Below are 15,070 nucleotides of genomic sequence, written 5' to 3' on the forward strand. Positions count from 1 at the left end.
CCGCGGCTCCCTCCGGCCCGTCCGCTCCCTTTGCTGCCGCTGTTCCATGTGCACAAGTCCGGAAGCCGCGACCGGAAGTAGTAATATTACAGTCCGGCCGCGACTTCCGGTCCACAGGAAAATGGCGCCGGACGGCGCCAATTTCGAATAGGACTGTGTGGGAGCGGCGCATGCGCAGTTCCCACACAGACGCCGTACACGGACGTGAATGGGACGGGAGCCGTTCACAGTCCCTATGGGACTGTGGCTGCCGTACTCCATGTCTGTGTGTGTCGTTAATCGACACACACAGAAATGGAACAAAAAATGGCAGCCCCCATAGGGAAGAAAAAGTGTAAAAATAAGAAAAAGTAAAACACAAACACACAAATGAATAAAAACGTTTTTATTAAAGCACTAACATCTTTAACATATAAAAAAAATTATTTGCCATGACACTGTTCTTTTAATACACACTAAACCCAGGGGCCGGAGGGAACACTTCGGACAGGCCGTTTAGTGTTATCTCGGTATTTGGTTGTTTCTGTATGTTTTGGGATCAGAAAACAAACGCTCCCTTATCTCAGCCTCTCACAGATACACTCACAGATTCATTTCTACTCACACACCTATTCCTATAATTCATACATACAACTCATAGACAAATGGTGTTCATGGTTCCCAAATAGTCAAAAGAGACAATACCTGGACGGCAGCTAAAACAAGAGAAGTGCACAGTAAGAATAACATTTCTTACTCACCGGTTTTGTGTGCAGTTCTCCGTTATCTTAGCCGTCATCCACCTTCGATTGTCGCCTTCGATCTGTGTTGAGAATCCCGGACAAGAGCCCCCAAGTAATGTCGCTGCAGAATTTACATTGTCCATTAACGTTGGACATTATCTGCATTTGTCTATGAGTTCCAAATTAATGAATGCCCTCTCAATGGTGGATCTGAGAGAGGCCGGCCGGCTGGAGAGAGACCATGACACGCAGCGTCAGTGTTCAAACAGTCTCTGCCCACAGGGGGCGGATCCATCTTTATTTATAAGAAAATGAGAGTAGGTGGTGACTTCATACTTGCAAAGCATGAGCATTCTAAATATGGTAATATCCCAAAACTCCACATATATCTTTAGCCATAAGAAATACAATGTCAGCACGTTTTCTCACGTTGCCTTTGTAACAGCTGAAATGCAAAGCCATAAACTAAACGACTTGAAATAGAATAGCCATCCCCCATGTAGGCTCTTGTTTCAGCAGATCTTTGAGCTTTAGTGACAACTCAACTGTCCATTTAAAGCAATATATGTTCACACATATAAAGATAATTAAAATATCTTTGACATGTGCGTACATCGGGGCGTTTTTAATACTTTTACTAGCTGGGCGTTCTGATGAGAAGTATCATCCACTTCTCTTCAGAACGCCCAGCTTCTGCCAGATCACGCTGTGACGTCACTCACAGGTCCTGCATCGTGTCGGCACCAGAGGCTACAGTTGATTCTGCATCAGCGTTTGCAGGTAAGTAGCTACATGGACTTACCTGCTAACGCCGATGCTGCTGCAGAATCAACTGAAGCCTCTGGTGACGATGTCTCCTCGCTCGTCTGACACGATGCAGGACCTGGGGAAGTGACATCACAGCGTGATCTCTCGAGAACACGGCTGTGTCTGCACTGCCAGAAGCTGGGCGTTGTGAAGAGAAGTGGATGATACTTCTCATCAGAACGCCCAGCTAGTAAAAGTATTAAAAACGCCCCGATGTACGCACATAATACACACCCACTTGGACTTTTACTTTTAAACACGCCCAGTTGTACTTTTGCAAGCCTCATTTGCATAACTACAAAAATGGTCATAACTTGGCCAAAAATGCTCGTTTTTAAAAAATAAAAACGTTACTGTAATCTACATTGCAGCGCCGATCTGCTGCAATAGCAGATAGGGGTTGCAAAATCTGGTGACAGAGCCTCTTTAATCTTGTCCTGCCGGTTCCTGCGGATTAGATAGAGCCACCAGATCCTCCAGCATCACAGCAGCAATCTGTCAATTTTCAAACATGCTTTACCTTCACTATGAGGGCACATTGATTAAAGGCACCAATTGTCTATTCGAGGTTCTTTGTTCTATGGGGAAAAAAAAGCCCACGGCATGCAGGTAAGGCTTCATTCACACGACCGTGAAAAACTGCTGTCTTTCTAACGGCCGTTTTCAGAACTATGAAGTTCTATTTGTGTATTCACGTGGCCGTTTTTTTAACGGCCCATGAGTATTGGCCATCAAAAAAAAAGGACCTGTCCTATTTTTGGCCGTTTTCATGGCCAGACTGCTCCCATAGAAGTCAATGGATCAGTTTTTGCCGGCCGTTTTTTAGGAAACAATCCTAATAGCCGGTAAAAACTGATGCTTGCCGAGGACTCCCCGCACACAGCGCTACTTTAAGCTCTGAGCTCGGGGAAGCCCTTGACATCACTGTCCATAGAAGGACAGTGATGTCAGTCTTTCAACCATTGAATCCCCGGCCAGAGTATCACACGATCTCTGACCGGAGACTCCAGTCTTGTAGCTAGCACCCCTCCATGTAGATAGTACCACCACCCCCCCTCCCATGCCTAAGGATGGCAAGCGGCCAACCCCCGCTCTGGCATGGGATCTATAAGGGACACTGGTGTAATCTACATGGGCACTGTGATGATCTTGGGGTTGGGATGAAAAAAGAAACGTGACAAATTAAATCCATCCTTTTTTTATTTGTTTTTTACGGCAATGAAAGACGGACTGGAAATGGATGAAAATTTTTAATGCCCTTTTTTTTTTTTCACGGTCGTGTGAATGTAGCCAAAGTCTAAACAATTGGCACAAAGTTGCGTACCTCCTCCTAACTGGACTTACACCAAGGCTCCCATACTGCAATAAAAGCATTGGAGAGAGCGCATGGCTCTACAGTTTTTGCGTTTTAGCTAGAGCATGAGGATTGTGCTGCAAAATTAGATTAATCAGATGGTTAAGAAAAGTGTACAATAGCAGAGTTTCTGATCTGTGGCCCCAAAGACAGTCAAGAAGCCACACTTAATGGAACACTTCGAACACAATATACAAATACATCTTCTGTTCCCCACTTCCAGGTTTTCATCAACTTCGTAATGCTTTTGTCTGAAATGAAAATTCAGCAGCTTGAGAGCCCTTCAGCATCCATGATATTGGTAAATGCTTTCCATCTATTGTATGTTCTCCACGCTCTTTGGAATGAGGTAATTAGTTTTATCGCAGTCTTGCTCAGAACAATATTGTAAATAAGTAACATTCAGAGATTACACAAAATCTAATGTAACAACAAATGTTATGAAGTAGGGAATTCATACATTAGAACGAATGATCTCCGAGTAGATCTGTTATCCAATTAAGCGCTGCACAATTAAGGGTAAGTCCTACTAAAAGCAAATAAATGCTTGACCAGCACAAGAACTCTACGGCGACATGGAACTCTACGTTTCCTTCTAAAGTAATTGCCTCGTTCAGACAGCCCTTTCTAATATGCACTGATAGTGTAGAGGGACTGGGGTGCACTTGATTGTGACCTCCCTCTATTAAGCTGCTGCCAAGTGCAGTCATTGCTGTGAAGAACTTGGCTTGTCAGTTGAAATGAAAGAACAGCCCCTAATTTCAATGGGACTCTACAAAACTTCTTAGAAAATACCCATAAGTAAACACTCAATATAATCATTTCAATTCCAAGAACTTTAAGGTTCCATGGAAGCAATAGCTGACTGGCCAGCGCTATATATACTTTTTTTCTTCTCAGTAGCGGCATGCAGTCCATGGCAATTATTGCAGCTAATGCCATCATTGATGTAACTTACATTGCTGCAGTCATTACGTTTTATCAGGAAACTTTTTGATCAAATTTGTCTGACAGAACTGTGAATGTGACATTTATTTTGTGGGAAAGCGTTTTCCCTTACGATGCTTTGTTCATATACATTTGATAATCCGTAGATGTTACTTTAATATGTAGTTGCTCAAATCTGTTTTGTTTTTAGGAAAGTATGTTAACTTCTCTGGATATTGCCCATGACGGGTTTGGCTTTATGCTGGCATTTGGTAACCTGGTGTGGGTTCCATTTGCATACACCCTGCAAGCTGCATATCTAGTACGGCATCCAGTGGAGGTTTCTAGGATAGTACTTGGAGCTACTGTGCTAATGAACAGTAAGTTTGGGACACCTCTATATACTCTTATAATATTATTTATATTTTCTTTAGGGTATTTACAAATCATGCATCCTTTTTGTTTACACGTTCCAGCTCTGAAAATGGAATTGAATTGTATGTCTACATATGATCATGTGACTGACCTTTCTCCTAAGGCCTGTTCACATCAGCGTTTGCTTTCCGTTAAGGGGTTCCGTCTGAGGTTTCCGTCGTGGAGCCCCGCAACGGAAAGTCAAACGGAAACCGCAGCTTCCGTTTGCATCACCATTGATATCAATGGTGACGGAAACACTGCTAATGGTTTCCGTTTTTTCGACTGAATCAATAGCGCAGTCGACTGCGCTACTGATTACGTCAAAAGCGGAAACCAGCCGGAACGGTGACAAACGGAAACCATTAGCAATGTTTCCGTCACCATTGATATCAATGGTGATGCAAACGGAAGCTGTGGTTTCCGTTTGACTTTCTGTTGCGGGGTTCCACGACTGAAACCTCAGACGGAAGCCCTGAACGGAAAGCAAACGCTGATGTGAACAGGCCCTTACATCCAGTCCTCATAAAGCGACACACACTATTTAAATCACTCATTATGTTTACATGTTTGTGATGCATGTTCTTCGCTCTTAAAGAGGCTCTGTCACCAGATTATAAGTGCCTGATCGGCGCTGTAATGTAGAGAACAAGTTTTTTATTCTGAAAAATTATCATTTTTGAACAATTTTAGATTTATGCTTAATAGTTTCTTAATGCCCATCTGAACGTTTAACATTTGACCAAGTTGTAAAGAGGAATGTATGACTGACAAATCGGCGTCATACACTTTTCTCCATTCATGTCCATTTGTATTCACAGCACAGCGTGATCTCGTGAGATCACGCTGTTCTGTGTGAGTAAGTCCCACAAACTTTACTGACTTGTCAGGAGTGTGAATAGACATCGCATCCTGGCTGGAGGTGATGTCTATTCACTCAAGACACTTCAGTAAAGTTAATGTGGGTGTATGTGACCGCACAGCGTGATCTCGCAAGATCATGTTGTGCTGTGATTACAAATGGATTATTTATAAGCCTGGGACACGTCCAGCACAAGCCACCTATGTTGTATTTGCTCCTTTCGGGCCTATCTGAAGATAACCGGTATGGCAATGTCGTTGTTTTACTGTAGGGGGGGGGGGGGAGGCTTGACCCTTTCAGGACCGAACTAATTTTAGTTTTTATGCTTGTTTTTTTCCTCCTCCGACTTCAAAAAGCCATAACTCCTTTTTTATTTTTTCATTGACACAGCCATAGGATGGCTTAATTTTTATGTGTCAAGTTGGGTTTCTTTCTTACTCTCAATGTATGGTGAAAATTACACATTATCTTTATTCTGCGCCTTCCAAAGATTTACTTTTTTTTTTTTTTAAAGATACTAAAAATGTTTTTGCATCGTCATATTGTGACCCACGTAACCTTTTTTATCCTGTGTAAGGCGTATTTTTGTCAGTGGAAAGATGTAATTTTAATTAATACAATTTTAGAAAATGTCTGGCATTTCAATCACTTATTGTATTGGGGGGGGGGGGGGGGGGTTCGAAGTGGCAAAAAACGGAGATTCTACCTTTTTTCCCATTCTGCCGCTCGCCGTGTTTGATAAATTCTACTTTTCAGACACGGGGATACAAAGTGTTATGTTTTTTTATGTGATGTAGCGAAGCGGGGTGGGGTGATTTTTAATTTGTATTTATTTACCCCCCCCAGGTGGCTTGAGCTTGATCGCTTATGCCATAGACTGCAGTATTGCAGTCTGTCAAAATCAGTGCATTGCTATTGAGGTCTGAATAGCAGTCTTCCTATAGCAGGCATGGAAATGTTCAGAAGGCTCCCAGCTGCTATAGGGTTACAACGGCTCCGGCCGCAAAAGGGGCAGTAAAAACCCCTCCGATGCTGGTGGTCACATCTGACACTGGCATCTGAGGGGTTAAATGCTTGCATTTAGAACTTTTTCTGATCTCACGCATTGCCACTGGGTCTCTGCTGTGCATCACAGCAGAGACCCGGCAGCTATGGCGTCCACTCTGCCTCTGCGCGGGCGCCATCATTAAAGACCCTTTCCTTACGTAGATCTACAGATCAGACATTAAAAGGAACCTATCACTAGGCTTGGGGGCCCTAAACCATATGCATGTCATATGATGCATGTCATTATGCCGCTGGGGTAGCGTTTAAAACTTGCGTAAGTAAAAAAAACAAAAACAGTCCGGCTTCCAAACCTATTGACAGGTTTCCCTTAATAGAAAGTTATCTGGTTAATTTTAATATAGTTTATAAAATGTTGAAAGTTCTTTATATAAAAGTAGCTTAATAATGAATGTTTTTTAATGTATACATCTGGAGGAATAGAAGCATGGAATTTGTTCATTTTCTCCTGCTTTTATTTTTATTTTTTAATAAAGCTTTTGGTTACGTCATTTTTCGAAGTGCAAACACCCAGAAGAATGCTTTTAGGAAAAATCCAGGGGACCCCAGACTTTCATGTGAGTAATCCCCTGTGATAAAGCATGTAAATTCCTTGTTTCTGTTCAGTTCTACTTAATGCTTTTCTTTCTCTGCAGATCTAAAGAGCATCGCAACGTCCTGTGGCTCCAAACTCCTCACCTCTGGTTGGTGGGGATTAGTTCGGCATCCAAACTACTTGGGTGATATTATCATGGCCTGGGCCTGGTGTCTGCCTTGTGGTAAGTATGGGCTGTCAGATCTTACCCACTGTAGTATCCTACGTTAAACAGAACACAGGTCATGGTAGATGACATTATGCCTGTGCATTACAGTAAGAGTATTCAACCTGTTAAGATCGCAAAAGGGTCTTTTTGTAATTCCTCTATTTTGAGATTCACTATTCTGCTCCTATCATAATGGTGAGTTACTGCATAGTGCAGCCTCTGTATGATCAATTGTCCTGGTTTTCTGCCAATTTGCTCTCAATAAGCTTCATAAATGTTGCCTGCTTTGATTTTGAGGTTCGTTCAGGAAAGTTTGCAAACTTCTTGTATCCGCTCGTTCCATAATGAAATAAGTATTCCACATTTGTGTACTGTTACTGAACTGTCATGAACACGGAACGGCTTTGTATGGTGATAAGACATTTAATGTTCTCTTTATTTTTGTAGGTTTTAATGATGTCTTGCCCTATTTCTATGGTTTCTTCCTAACTGGTCTCCTCATCCATCGAGTGAGCAGAGTTGAGCACCAGTGTAGAGTGAAATATGGTCGTGATTGGGACAAGTACTGCCACCTAGTGCCGTATCGTATATTGCCATATGTTTACTAGAGGCAAATGTTTGAGTTTTCTATTGATGAAGCAACTTGTAAATGTTTGACATTTTGTATATGATGTATTTTTAAAGTTCTTTTTGTGTGAATGTTGAAGTGGATATGATGCTTTACAACTTCTCTTATCTTGCTGCTTGTAAAATTGCTTACGTGTCAACTTGTATTCCATAAGATCTCATCTGCCTTGTAGGGAAGATGGCGCTGCTCCATACTGTATTTTTTGACAAGGTAATAGGCAGGGTTTACATATCAATGGTGTCCGGCCAGTTGTTTTATGACTGAGCGGGACACTACTAATGACATTTTTGTGCACTGGTCCATCGCCTGGAAGGAAAAACTCTGCATTTTAATGTCCAGTGCAGGGAAACATCTGGCATCACAACTGATGCTAATACAGCGCCCATAGGAAAGAGGGGCATCAGTGTCCCTTCTGCTTTTCTGTACCATGCCGGATTGCCAGACAGATGTGAAGGGGACCTTAATGTTCTAGAATGGCTCCGTGATATGTATAAATCAAGTAAAGGTTGGACATGACTTTTATTGAAACCTTTCCAAAGTAGAGAAATGTAACCCTTTCTCTTCCTCAACTATTGAATCATAATAACCCAAGAGCATGTGAAAGTCTTCTACTTAAGTATATGACAATCTAATGGCCCACGTTTGCATATTTTGTTCTTCCAGTAGAGAATGGGATCTTGCTAGATACTCCGCTCTACAACATACATTTTATTGCCCACATTTTTATAAATGCCATTTCCCTCGCAGTTAAGGAATCAAACGTTTAAATATATCTGCATAGTTGGAAAAATGCATCATTATATTATTCTAGGGGGAACGTTCCTACAATTCTAGTAAAATGCCTTACTATATTTGTCCTGCATACAACTTGTGTAGAGCTCCCTATGTCTATGTGCACATGAGGCATATTTGCTGCAGATTTTCAATTAAAATTTGTTTTGAAACCGAGTAGTTATAAATAATGAGAAAATTGTCACTTTCCCAATTTATTTTTTTTCCAAGCTATTCTTTAGTAAAAACCCATTTTCAAATTGTTTTGTGGAATTGTACAATATGAAGTGTGGAGCTGCAGATCCTATGGAATATTCTTCTTTCATGTGAAATCTGACCTAAAAGCTCTGAGGATTTTAGCACTGGCTTATGTATTAGTCACCTATTTTTAGTTACCACCTTGTGTTTTGTTTTTTTTTTGTGAGTAAATCTGGTCACTGAGGACTTGTCCAATGTGACCGGTTAGCGCTCTGGATGAATGTTCTTTGTGTCACTGTCAAGCACAACATTACACGCAGGACCGGTTTTGTTTTTTTCAGGCCGGCTGACAAACTCGCTTGTGTTTTTAGAACAGTTACCGTTTAAAAAAAAAAAATTAAAAACAAAATAATAATAATTATTGTTGCTCATGTTTTGCCTAAAAAAACTGTCACATCTATGGTTATCTCAAGGATTTTATCTTATTTATATGAACCTTTAAGGATTCGGTTGATGCGTTTGTGCTATGTATGTGCACATTTACAAACTGTTCCCTACCAGGAACAAATTGAGTCTCTTAAAGCGGCTGTTTAGGGTGCCCTTACATATAGCAGCAGCGTGCAGGCACCCTTAGGCTAAGTTGACACGTCGTCGCCAAATGTATTTTGTTTTTTTGTGAACACGCAAATTTGCGCCAGTTTGCACATTTTTTTTAGTAGTGTGTGAACCCGGCCTTAGAGCTTTGCTGTTTTTTGTGTGTGCCTGTAACCTCTGGATTGGAGCATGCATCAGGTGCACTTGCTTTTCTGATATTATAAGGAAATTCTATTTCTCAGGTTGTTCTTGCACACTTGGATTCAGTAGTGCTAATCTGTTCCCTGGCGTTTTTAAACCTGTACTTTGGTTGCTGTGGACAACCAGGCCAATTATCCTGTCAGACAATTTTTAATAAATGAGATACATAGTGGGGAATTTATTAACGGCATTACGCTAGTTTTTTGGCGTTTAAAAGTAGCAATTTATCGTGCCCACTTTACAGCTTAGCGGAGGCGGGTGGGGACCACCCACGGCCTGACAATTTTGCTATAATTTTGTGCCAGTAATTGGTGTAAATGATAGCGGCTATATAGAACTCTCTTTTTGGTGCACGGACAGAATGAGATGCAACATAATTAGAGATGTGTGCCTCGTAATAAATTAGTCTGAAGTGTGCAAGAGAAAGCTCTAACTAAGGGCCTATTCAGACGAATGTGATATACGTCCATGCAACGTGCGTGGTTTTCACACGCCTCGCACGGACCGATGTTCGTCTATGGGGCCGTGCAGACTGTCCGTGAGTCCGCTGCGTAACACTCACGACATGTCCTATATTTGTGCGTTTCTCGCGCATCATGCACCCATTGAAGTCAATGGGTGAGTGCAAATCACGCGCAGCACACGGAAGCACTTCCGTGGGACGCGCGTGATTCGCGCAAGAGCAGTAAAAAGTATGTGGTGCTTTTGTTTTCAAACATCCAAACAGTGTCCTAATGATGGCGGCTGCGCGAAAATCACGCAGCCACGCATCATATGGTGATGACACACAGGCTGGATTTACACGAGCGTGTGCATTTTGCGCGCACAAAAGGCACTTTACAGCTCTAAGACTGGCACATGAAACGCCAATCTTATTAAATCTGGCCCACAATGTGGAAACCAAATAAAAATGCAGCTTCTACATGTGTTTTAGTGGGCTGCACTGAAGAGAAGTGTGGAGTGTTCTACCTCTAATCTATACAGTGTTGTACTTGGGTAAAAAAAAAATACATAGGATTTGATTGGGTGCGATGTTTTTAGTATAACCACTTTTTTTTTTTTTTTTATCAGCTCAATGTGTTTTATTTTAAACCATTCTATTGTGATGTTTCAATCCGATGTATAGTATCCCACCCAAGCAATGTGTTGGTGACGGCCCTGACCTGCACATTGAGGAGCTTTCAGCACTGGCTGTGTACAAATGTGATATGTATACGTTTTGTCAAAGCTTTGTATTTAAATGTGTATAATGAAATGTTCTGCTACTGTCTTATATACTCGTACATATATACACGTTTGTGTGCTGTCAGAGGTCTGTTCTGTGTGGGTATATATTTTGGAGGGGAGTGTATAATGCATAAAACTGATGCAACGGTATATAGACTAATCTTTCTTGAGTCAGTTTTCTAGTTGTATTTACCTTACAGAAGATTCTCTAGACAGAATTGTGCTGTTGATGTGTCATTTCTGATTACCTGCATGAATACACTGTATCAGTTTCAGTCTGTGAACTAAACCGCAACGCTCAGCTGGGTTTTTAGCCTCTAGGTGTAAATAAGACTTTCTACTCACTGACTGCAAGCAGATCTTCAAAAGGGTAAAGAATTTAAATGTAAAGTACATTAGTATACAGATTTTAACTTGCAATGATTAAAGAGAACCTGTCTCCTCTCCTGACATCTGTTTTAGTAAATACGTATCTTCCAGAATCGTTCTCATGGGGAATATTTTCTTAGAACACTGCGTTGTGCCATTCCTCTGTTCCTACGAGAAATGTATAATTAAATTGACTGGGTGTGACCATTGCCCTTGTTAAAAGAGGTGTGTCCCTCCAATCTTGCACTGTCTGGACATGGTCAGTCTGTATGGTCAACCCCCCCCCCCCCCCCAAAACTGGTAATACCCAGCTGTCAATTCACATATTTCTAGGAGGGATAACAGAGGAACAGCACAACGTAGAGATTGAAGAAAAGATGCTCTAGAATTGTTCTTTGATGGGGAATACAACTTACTACAACAGACATGTCAGGAGAGGTGACAGAACCTCTTTAAAGGGGTTTTCCAGGATTTTTACTTTGATGTCCTTTCCCCGCCAATCAGGTGAGTGAGGGGAAAGCTGCACACAGTGGAAATTAGATCCTAATGATCTCCCATAAGTGTGTAGGAGAACCCTAACGTTTTATTCACACGAAACTGGAAACCCTTTTTAAATATGGAGTGAAGTCTCTTTTATATATTTGAATGCAACTTTGACTGCCGTTAATGTGTTTATTTTTTTATATAAATTTTGTTGAATTCTATTGGCGAAGCTTTGAAGTTTCACAAATATTCCTAATAAAATCTTCGGAAGCAATGCCATGTGTGCCGTGTCTGTGCTCCCAATCTTGCGCTCCCGTATCGCCTATTTTTAAACATTTTTATTTTAAATATATTTTCTTTCTGTACCCAAATAACTAGGGAAGCCGATGTTGGAGGCATCTGCTGAGCCTGTACTGGGGGGTAGCGATCAGATGAAAGACAGCGATCTCATGTGTACAGACTGAATTTATAGGCCCAAATCTGTCATATCTCCGCATAGCAGCAAAGTATTAATGATTGGTTTGCACATGGGCTTTATTCTGAAGAGCCCTTTACATTGCTCCAGCATAGTGGCTGCAGGGTCAATAGATGTTTCTGTTCCACGCACATTACTGATTGTATACAATAGAGGCAGCAGTAGAAAGTTATACACTTTACTTGCAAAGCCAAACAAATACCCCCAGTCACCACTTGGAACCCCACCAATCAAAACTTCTGACATGTCAAGAGCGTGGAGACCCCCAACAATCCCTAAAACGAAGCGGCAGAAGCGCTCGTCCGCTTCGTTTCAATCCTGCTTTTTCCAGAAAGCCGATGTAGCGGTGTACGGGCTCATAAACTTTCTATTCAGTCCGTATACGGCTACATTGATTTCCAGAAGAAGCCGAACAGAAACTAAGCGACTCAGCGATCACACGAGCGATTATGCTGCTACGTTTTAGAGATTGGTGGGGGGGGAGGGGGGTCCGAGCACCAAGACTTCTGACCTGTCACTACAACAGGTCAGAAGTTTGAACATTTAGTTAACATTGGGGTCGGCCACTATATAGTCTGGACTAATGTGTGGGAAAGCGGGATATATCTAATTTACTAATCTGTCATTTTGTAGTTCTGCGCTGTTATTTACGCTGTAAAGGCGTGCCCACTTGATTAGGCGAGTCTTCAGACACCGCTGCTACTTATGTCCATAAGATGGGCGCAGCTCGAGGGTCATGTGACATGACAATCTGTCAGTAATGTGGTGCAAACCCCTTAAAGTGTACGTTTTAGTTTCCTGAACTCTTGTGTATGCGCGCACTATTTTCTTGGTAGCTGCATGAGATTGATGACATGTCACATGACCTTACACTGTGCTTCAAAGAACAGCCCAGACAATCCCGGTGTCATGCTCCACCCCCTTGGGCCATGATCTAGCCTTAACACAGTGTATAGGTTTTTTTGTCCAGAGTCCCCCCCCCACCCCCCCCCCACCCCCCTTCCTTATGTTATTCTGGTATTTGGCAGAGCAGGGCCGTCCCTCTTCGGATCCAGTGATTGGGTCGCACTAGCGTTGGTAAAGTCACAGCCGTTATAAAGTTGGTTGAATGTCCAGTTGAGGATAAAGTTCCGGCACGTTGCGGTGTCTTGTACAGGGGGCATTCATACATGTAGACTGGTTTGTGGTCTTCTCCAGCTGTGTTTACAGAGCCGCTATCCACCTGGGGAGGGGAAACAGCAGTATTCTCATATAGAACTGGCAACTTCAGCAATGTTAAGGCCGGGTTTTCACCAGCGTATGCCGTTCCCTTATTTGCTCAAGGAGCAGAACAAGGGAATAACCGAAAGCGATGGGTGCGGCGCTACTGTTTCTGATATTCTCAGCCGGATCTATGACCGAGGCCCCTAATGGAGCCGCCAACGTAGATGTGAACGAGACCTTAGTACATAATATTTAAGAGTTTCCATCAGTTCTTTTCCTATAATAACCAGCACCACCTCTCAGAATAATTTTGGAGTGTATGGAGTAAGACTTCTGCCCTTCTAACTAGTATTTAAAACCTGCAAAGATGTAAGTTTTCCATAGCTAATATTTACAGAGTAACTGCACCTACCATGTGTGGAATGAAATGGATTTGAGGCAGTGGATAAAATCGGTCTTGTCCTTCACTTTCCTCCAAGACCTGCGCATCATGGCTCCACTGGCCACTGTCTAGGTACAGTCCAAAAACCAGAATCCCTTCTTGAGGCGGAGAGGCTTCCTAGTAGAGAGATGTGTGTAAGTGAATTGTATGATGAGGAGTTTATCAAGTTTTATAATTTAACAACTAAATGAAAACTGACACACAAGCGGTTAACCCATCGTACTCACATTAAAAGCCGTGTCTGTGACGTGGAGGCTCCGGTCTGGGCCCCACATGTTACTTGTTCTAGGCTGCACTTGGTGTTTGAAGGTTAGGGAGTCCACAGACACACGTCTCATCCGTGCATAGTTCTGTAATACAGCGGTCAGGAAACCTGCGCGGAGGGAACATTATAAATACATTTTAGCTATAGGAAGACCTAAATCCAAACCATACACCAGGGGTCAGCAACCATTAGCAATCAAGCTGTTGTGGATCTACAATTCCTAGCATGACCTGACAGACTTTTGCTGGAATAATAAAGCCTTTGTCTGTTGGGGCATGCTGGGACTTGTAGTTTGACAACACCTGAAGTGCTGACTCCTGCTATGCACAAATACAGTATTAAGTTTTGATAAAACTTGAGCTTACAGAATAATTACATGTGTGACTTGACCTGTGACCCTCCTGCACCAGGTATTACACACCAGCTATGTGTCACTTTTTAACACCTTAATATTTGCAGTCTCTACGTTACTCAGACAGATTAGACATTCAAACATGAGGCCACCACAACTCACTGGACCAATTTGCCATTCAAAAAAAAACGTTCTGAGCCTTCCAGTACTGTTATGTTGAATTGTGCCTACTGTTTCACTTATGCGGGATTCACACGACAGGGTCGTTCCCGAGCCCGAGTGTCGGCCAGTAAAATCGGCCATTTTGCATCCGTGCCGGGCCGGGCAGATCCGGACAGTGACATCAGCGGCAACTCCTGAAGGGGAATCCCCATGTGTTCGGGGATTCCGCTTCAGGAGTTCCCCTGATGTCACTGCCCAGATATGGACAGAGACATCAAGCGCTCTGTCCAGGAGCGGAATCCCCGAAAACACGGGGATTCTGCTCCTTCAAGGAGCTAAAGTGCGGCTAGCACATAGCAGAGCGGGGAGATACCTCCCTGCTCTGCTATAGTGGCGTCGCTGCACTAGTAGCTGCAGCTGCTAGCGGCGCCATCGAAGGTGTCGCCGGGCCAGGGTGCTTTTCAAGCAGGGGAAGGGAGCCAGCGCAGCGCTCCCTTCCACCTGCTGTACACCCCGGCCCTGCCACACAGTGTACAGCGATGCCATTCGTCAGAATGGCATCAACTCCTCCTCCTCACATGCACTCTGTACTGTGAGGAGGAGGAGATAGAGCGCAGGCTCCGGAAAACCCGGCCATCACTCGGGACACATTCCGGTGATGGCCGTGTATTACCCGGCCCCATAGACTTCTATGGGAGCCGGGCGGCCGGGTACCCGGGCGAAGATGGAGCATGTCCTATTTTTTTCCGGCCGTCAAAAAATCGGTCGTGTGAATAGCCCCATTAGGGGTCTATTATTCCTAATGC

The 15,070-nt window shown here is 42.9% G+C and overlaps 2 protein-coding genes across 3 annotated transcripts in view; one reads left to right on the top strand and one right to left on the bottom strand.

Annotated features, from left to right (window-relative positions):
- LBR (lamin B receptor) overlaps positions 1–8,553 on the top strand; it is a 27,908-nt gene extending 19,355 nt beyond the window's left edge. The window contains exons 10-14 of the mRNA XM_075863385.1: positions 3,107–3,232; positions 4,022–4,190; positions 6,628–6,708; positions 6,787–6,909; positions 7,342–8,553. Of these exons, the coding sequence (XP_075719500.1) occupies positions 3,107–3,232; positions 4,022–4,190; positions 6,628–6,708; positions 6,787–6,909; positions 7,342–7,502 (660 nt within the window). The 3' untranslated portion in view covers positions 7,503–8,553. The remainder of the gene's footprint in view (positions 1–3,106; positions 3,233–4,021; positions 4,191–6,627; positions 6,709–6,786; positions 6,910–7,341) is intronic.
- A 4,292-nt stretch (positions 8,554–12,845) lies between these two features.
- The window catches only part of DNAH14 (dynein axonemal heavy chain 14), a 215,191-nt gene continuing 212,966 nt past the window's right edge, over positions 12,846–15,070 (bottom strand). For both annotated transcript variants that reach the window (XM_075863387.1, XM_075863386.1), the window contains 3 exons: positions 13,713–13,858; positions 13,456–13,602; positions 12,846–13,062 (listed from right to left, as the gene is read on the bottom strand). In XM_075863387.1, the coding sequence (XP_075719502.1) occupies positions 12,850–13,062; positions 13,456–13,602; positions 13,713–13,858 (506 nt within the window). In that variant the 3' untranslated portion in view covers positions 12,846–12,849. The remainder of the gene's footprint in view (positions 13,063–13,455; positions 13,603–13,712; positions 13,859–15,070) is intronic.

The sequence above is a fragment of the Rhinoderma darwinii genome, chromosome 4 (assembly GCF_050947455.1).
Source record: "Rhinoderma darwinii isolate aRhiDar2 chromosome 4, aRhiDar2.hap1, whole genome shotgun sequence".
Classification (NCBI taxonomy): domain Eukaryota; kingdom Metazoa; phylum Chordata; class Amphibia; order Anura; family Rhinodermatidae; genus Rhinoderma; species Rhinoderma darwinii.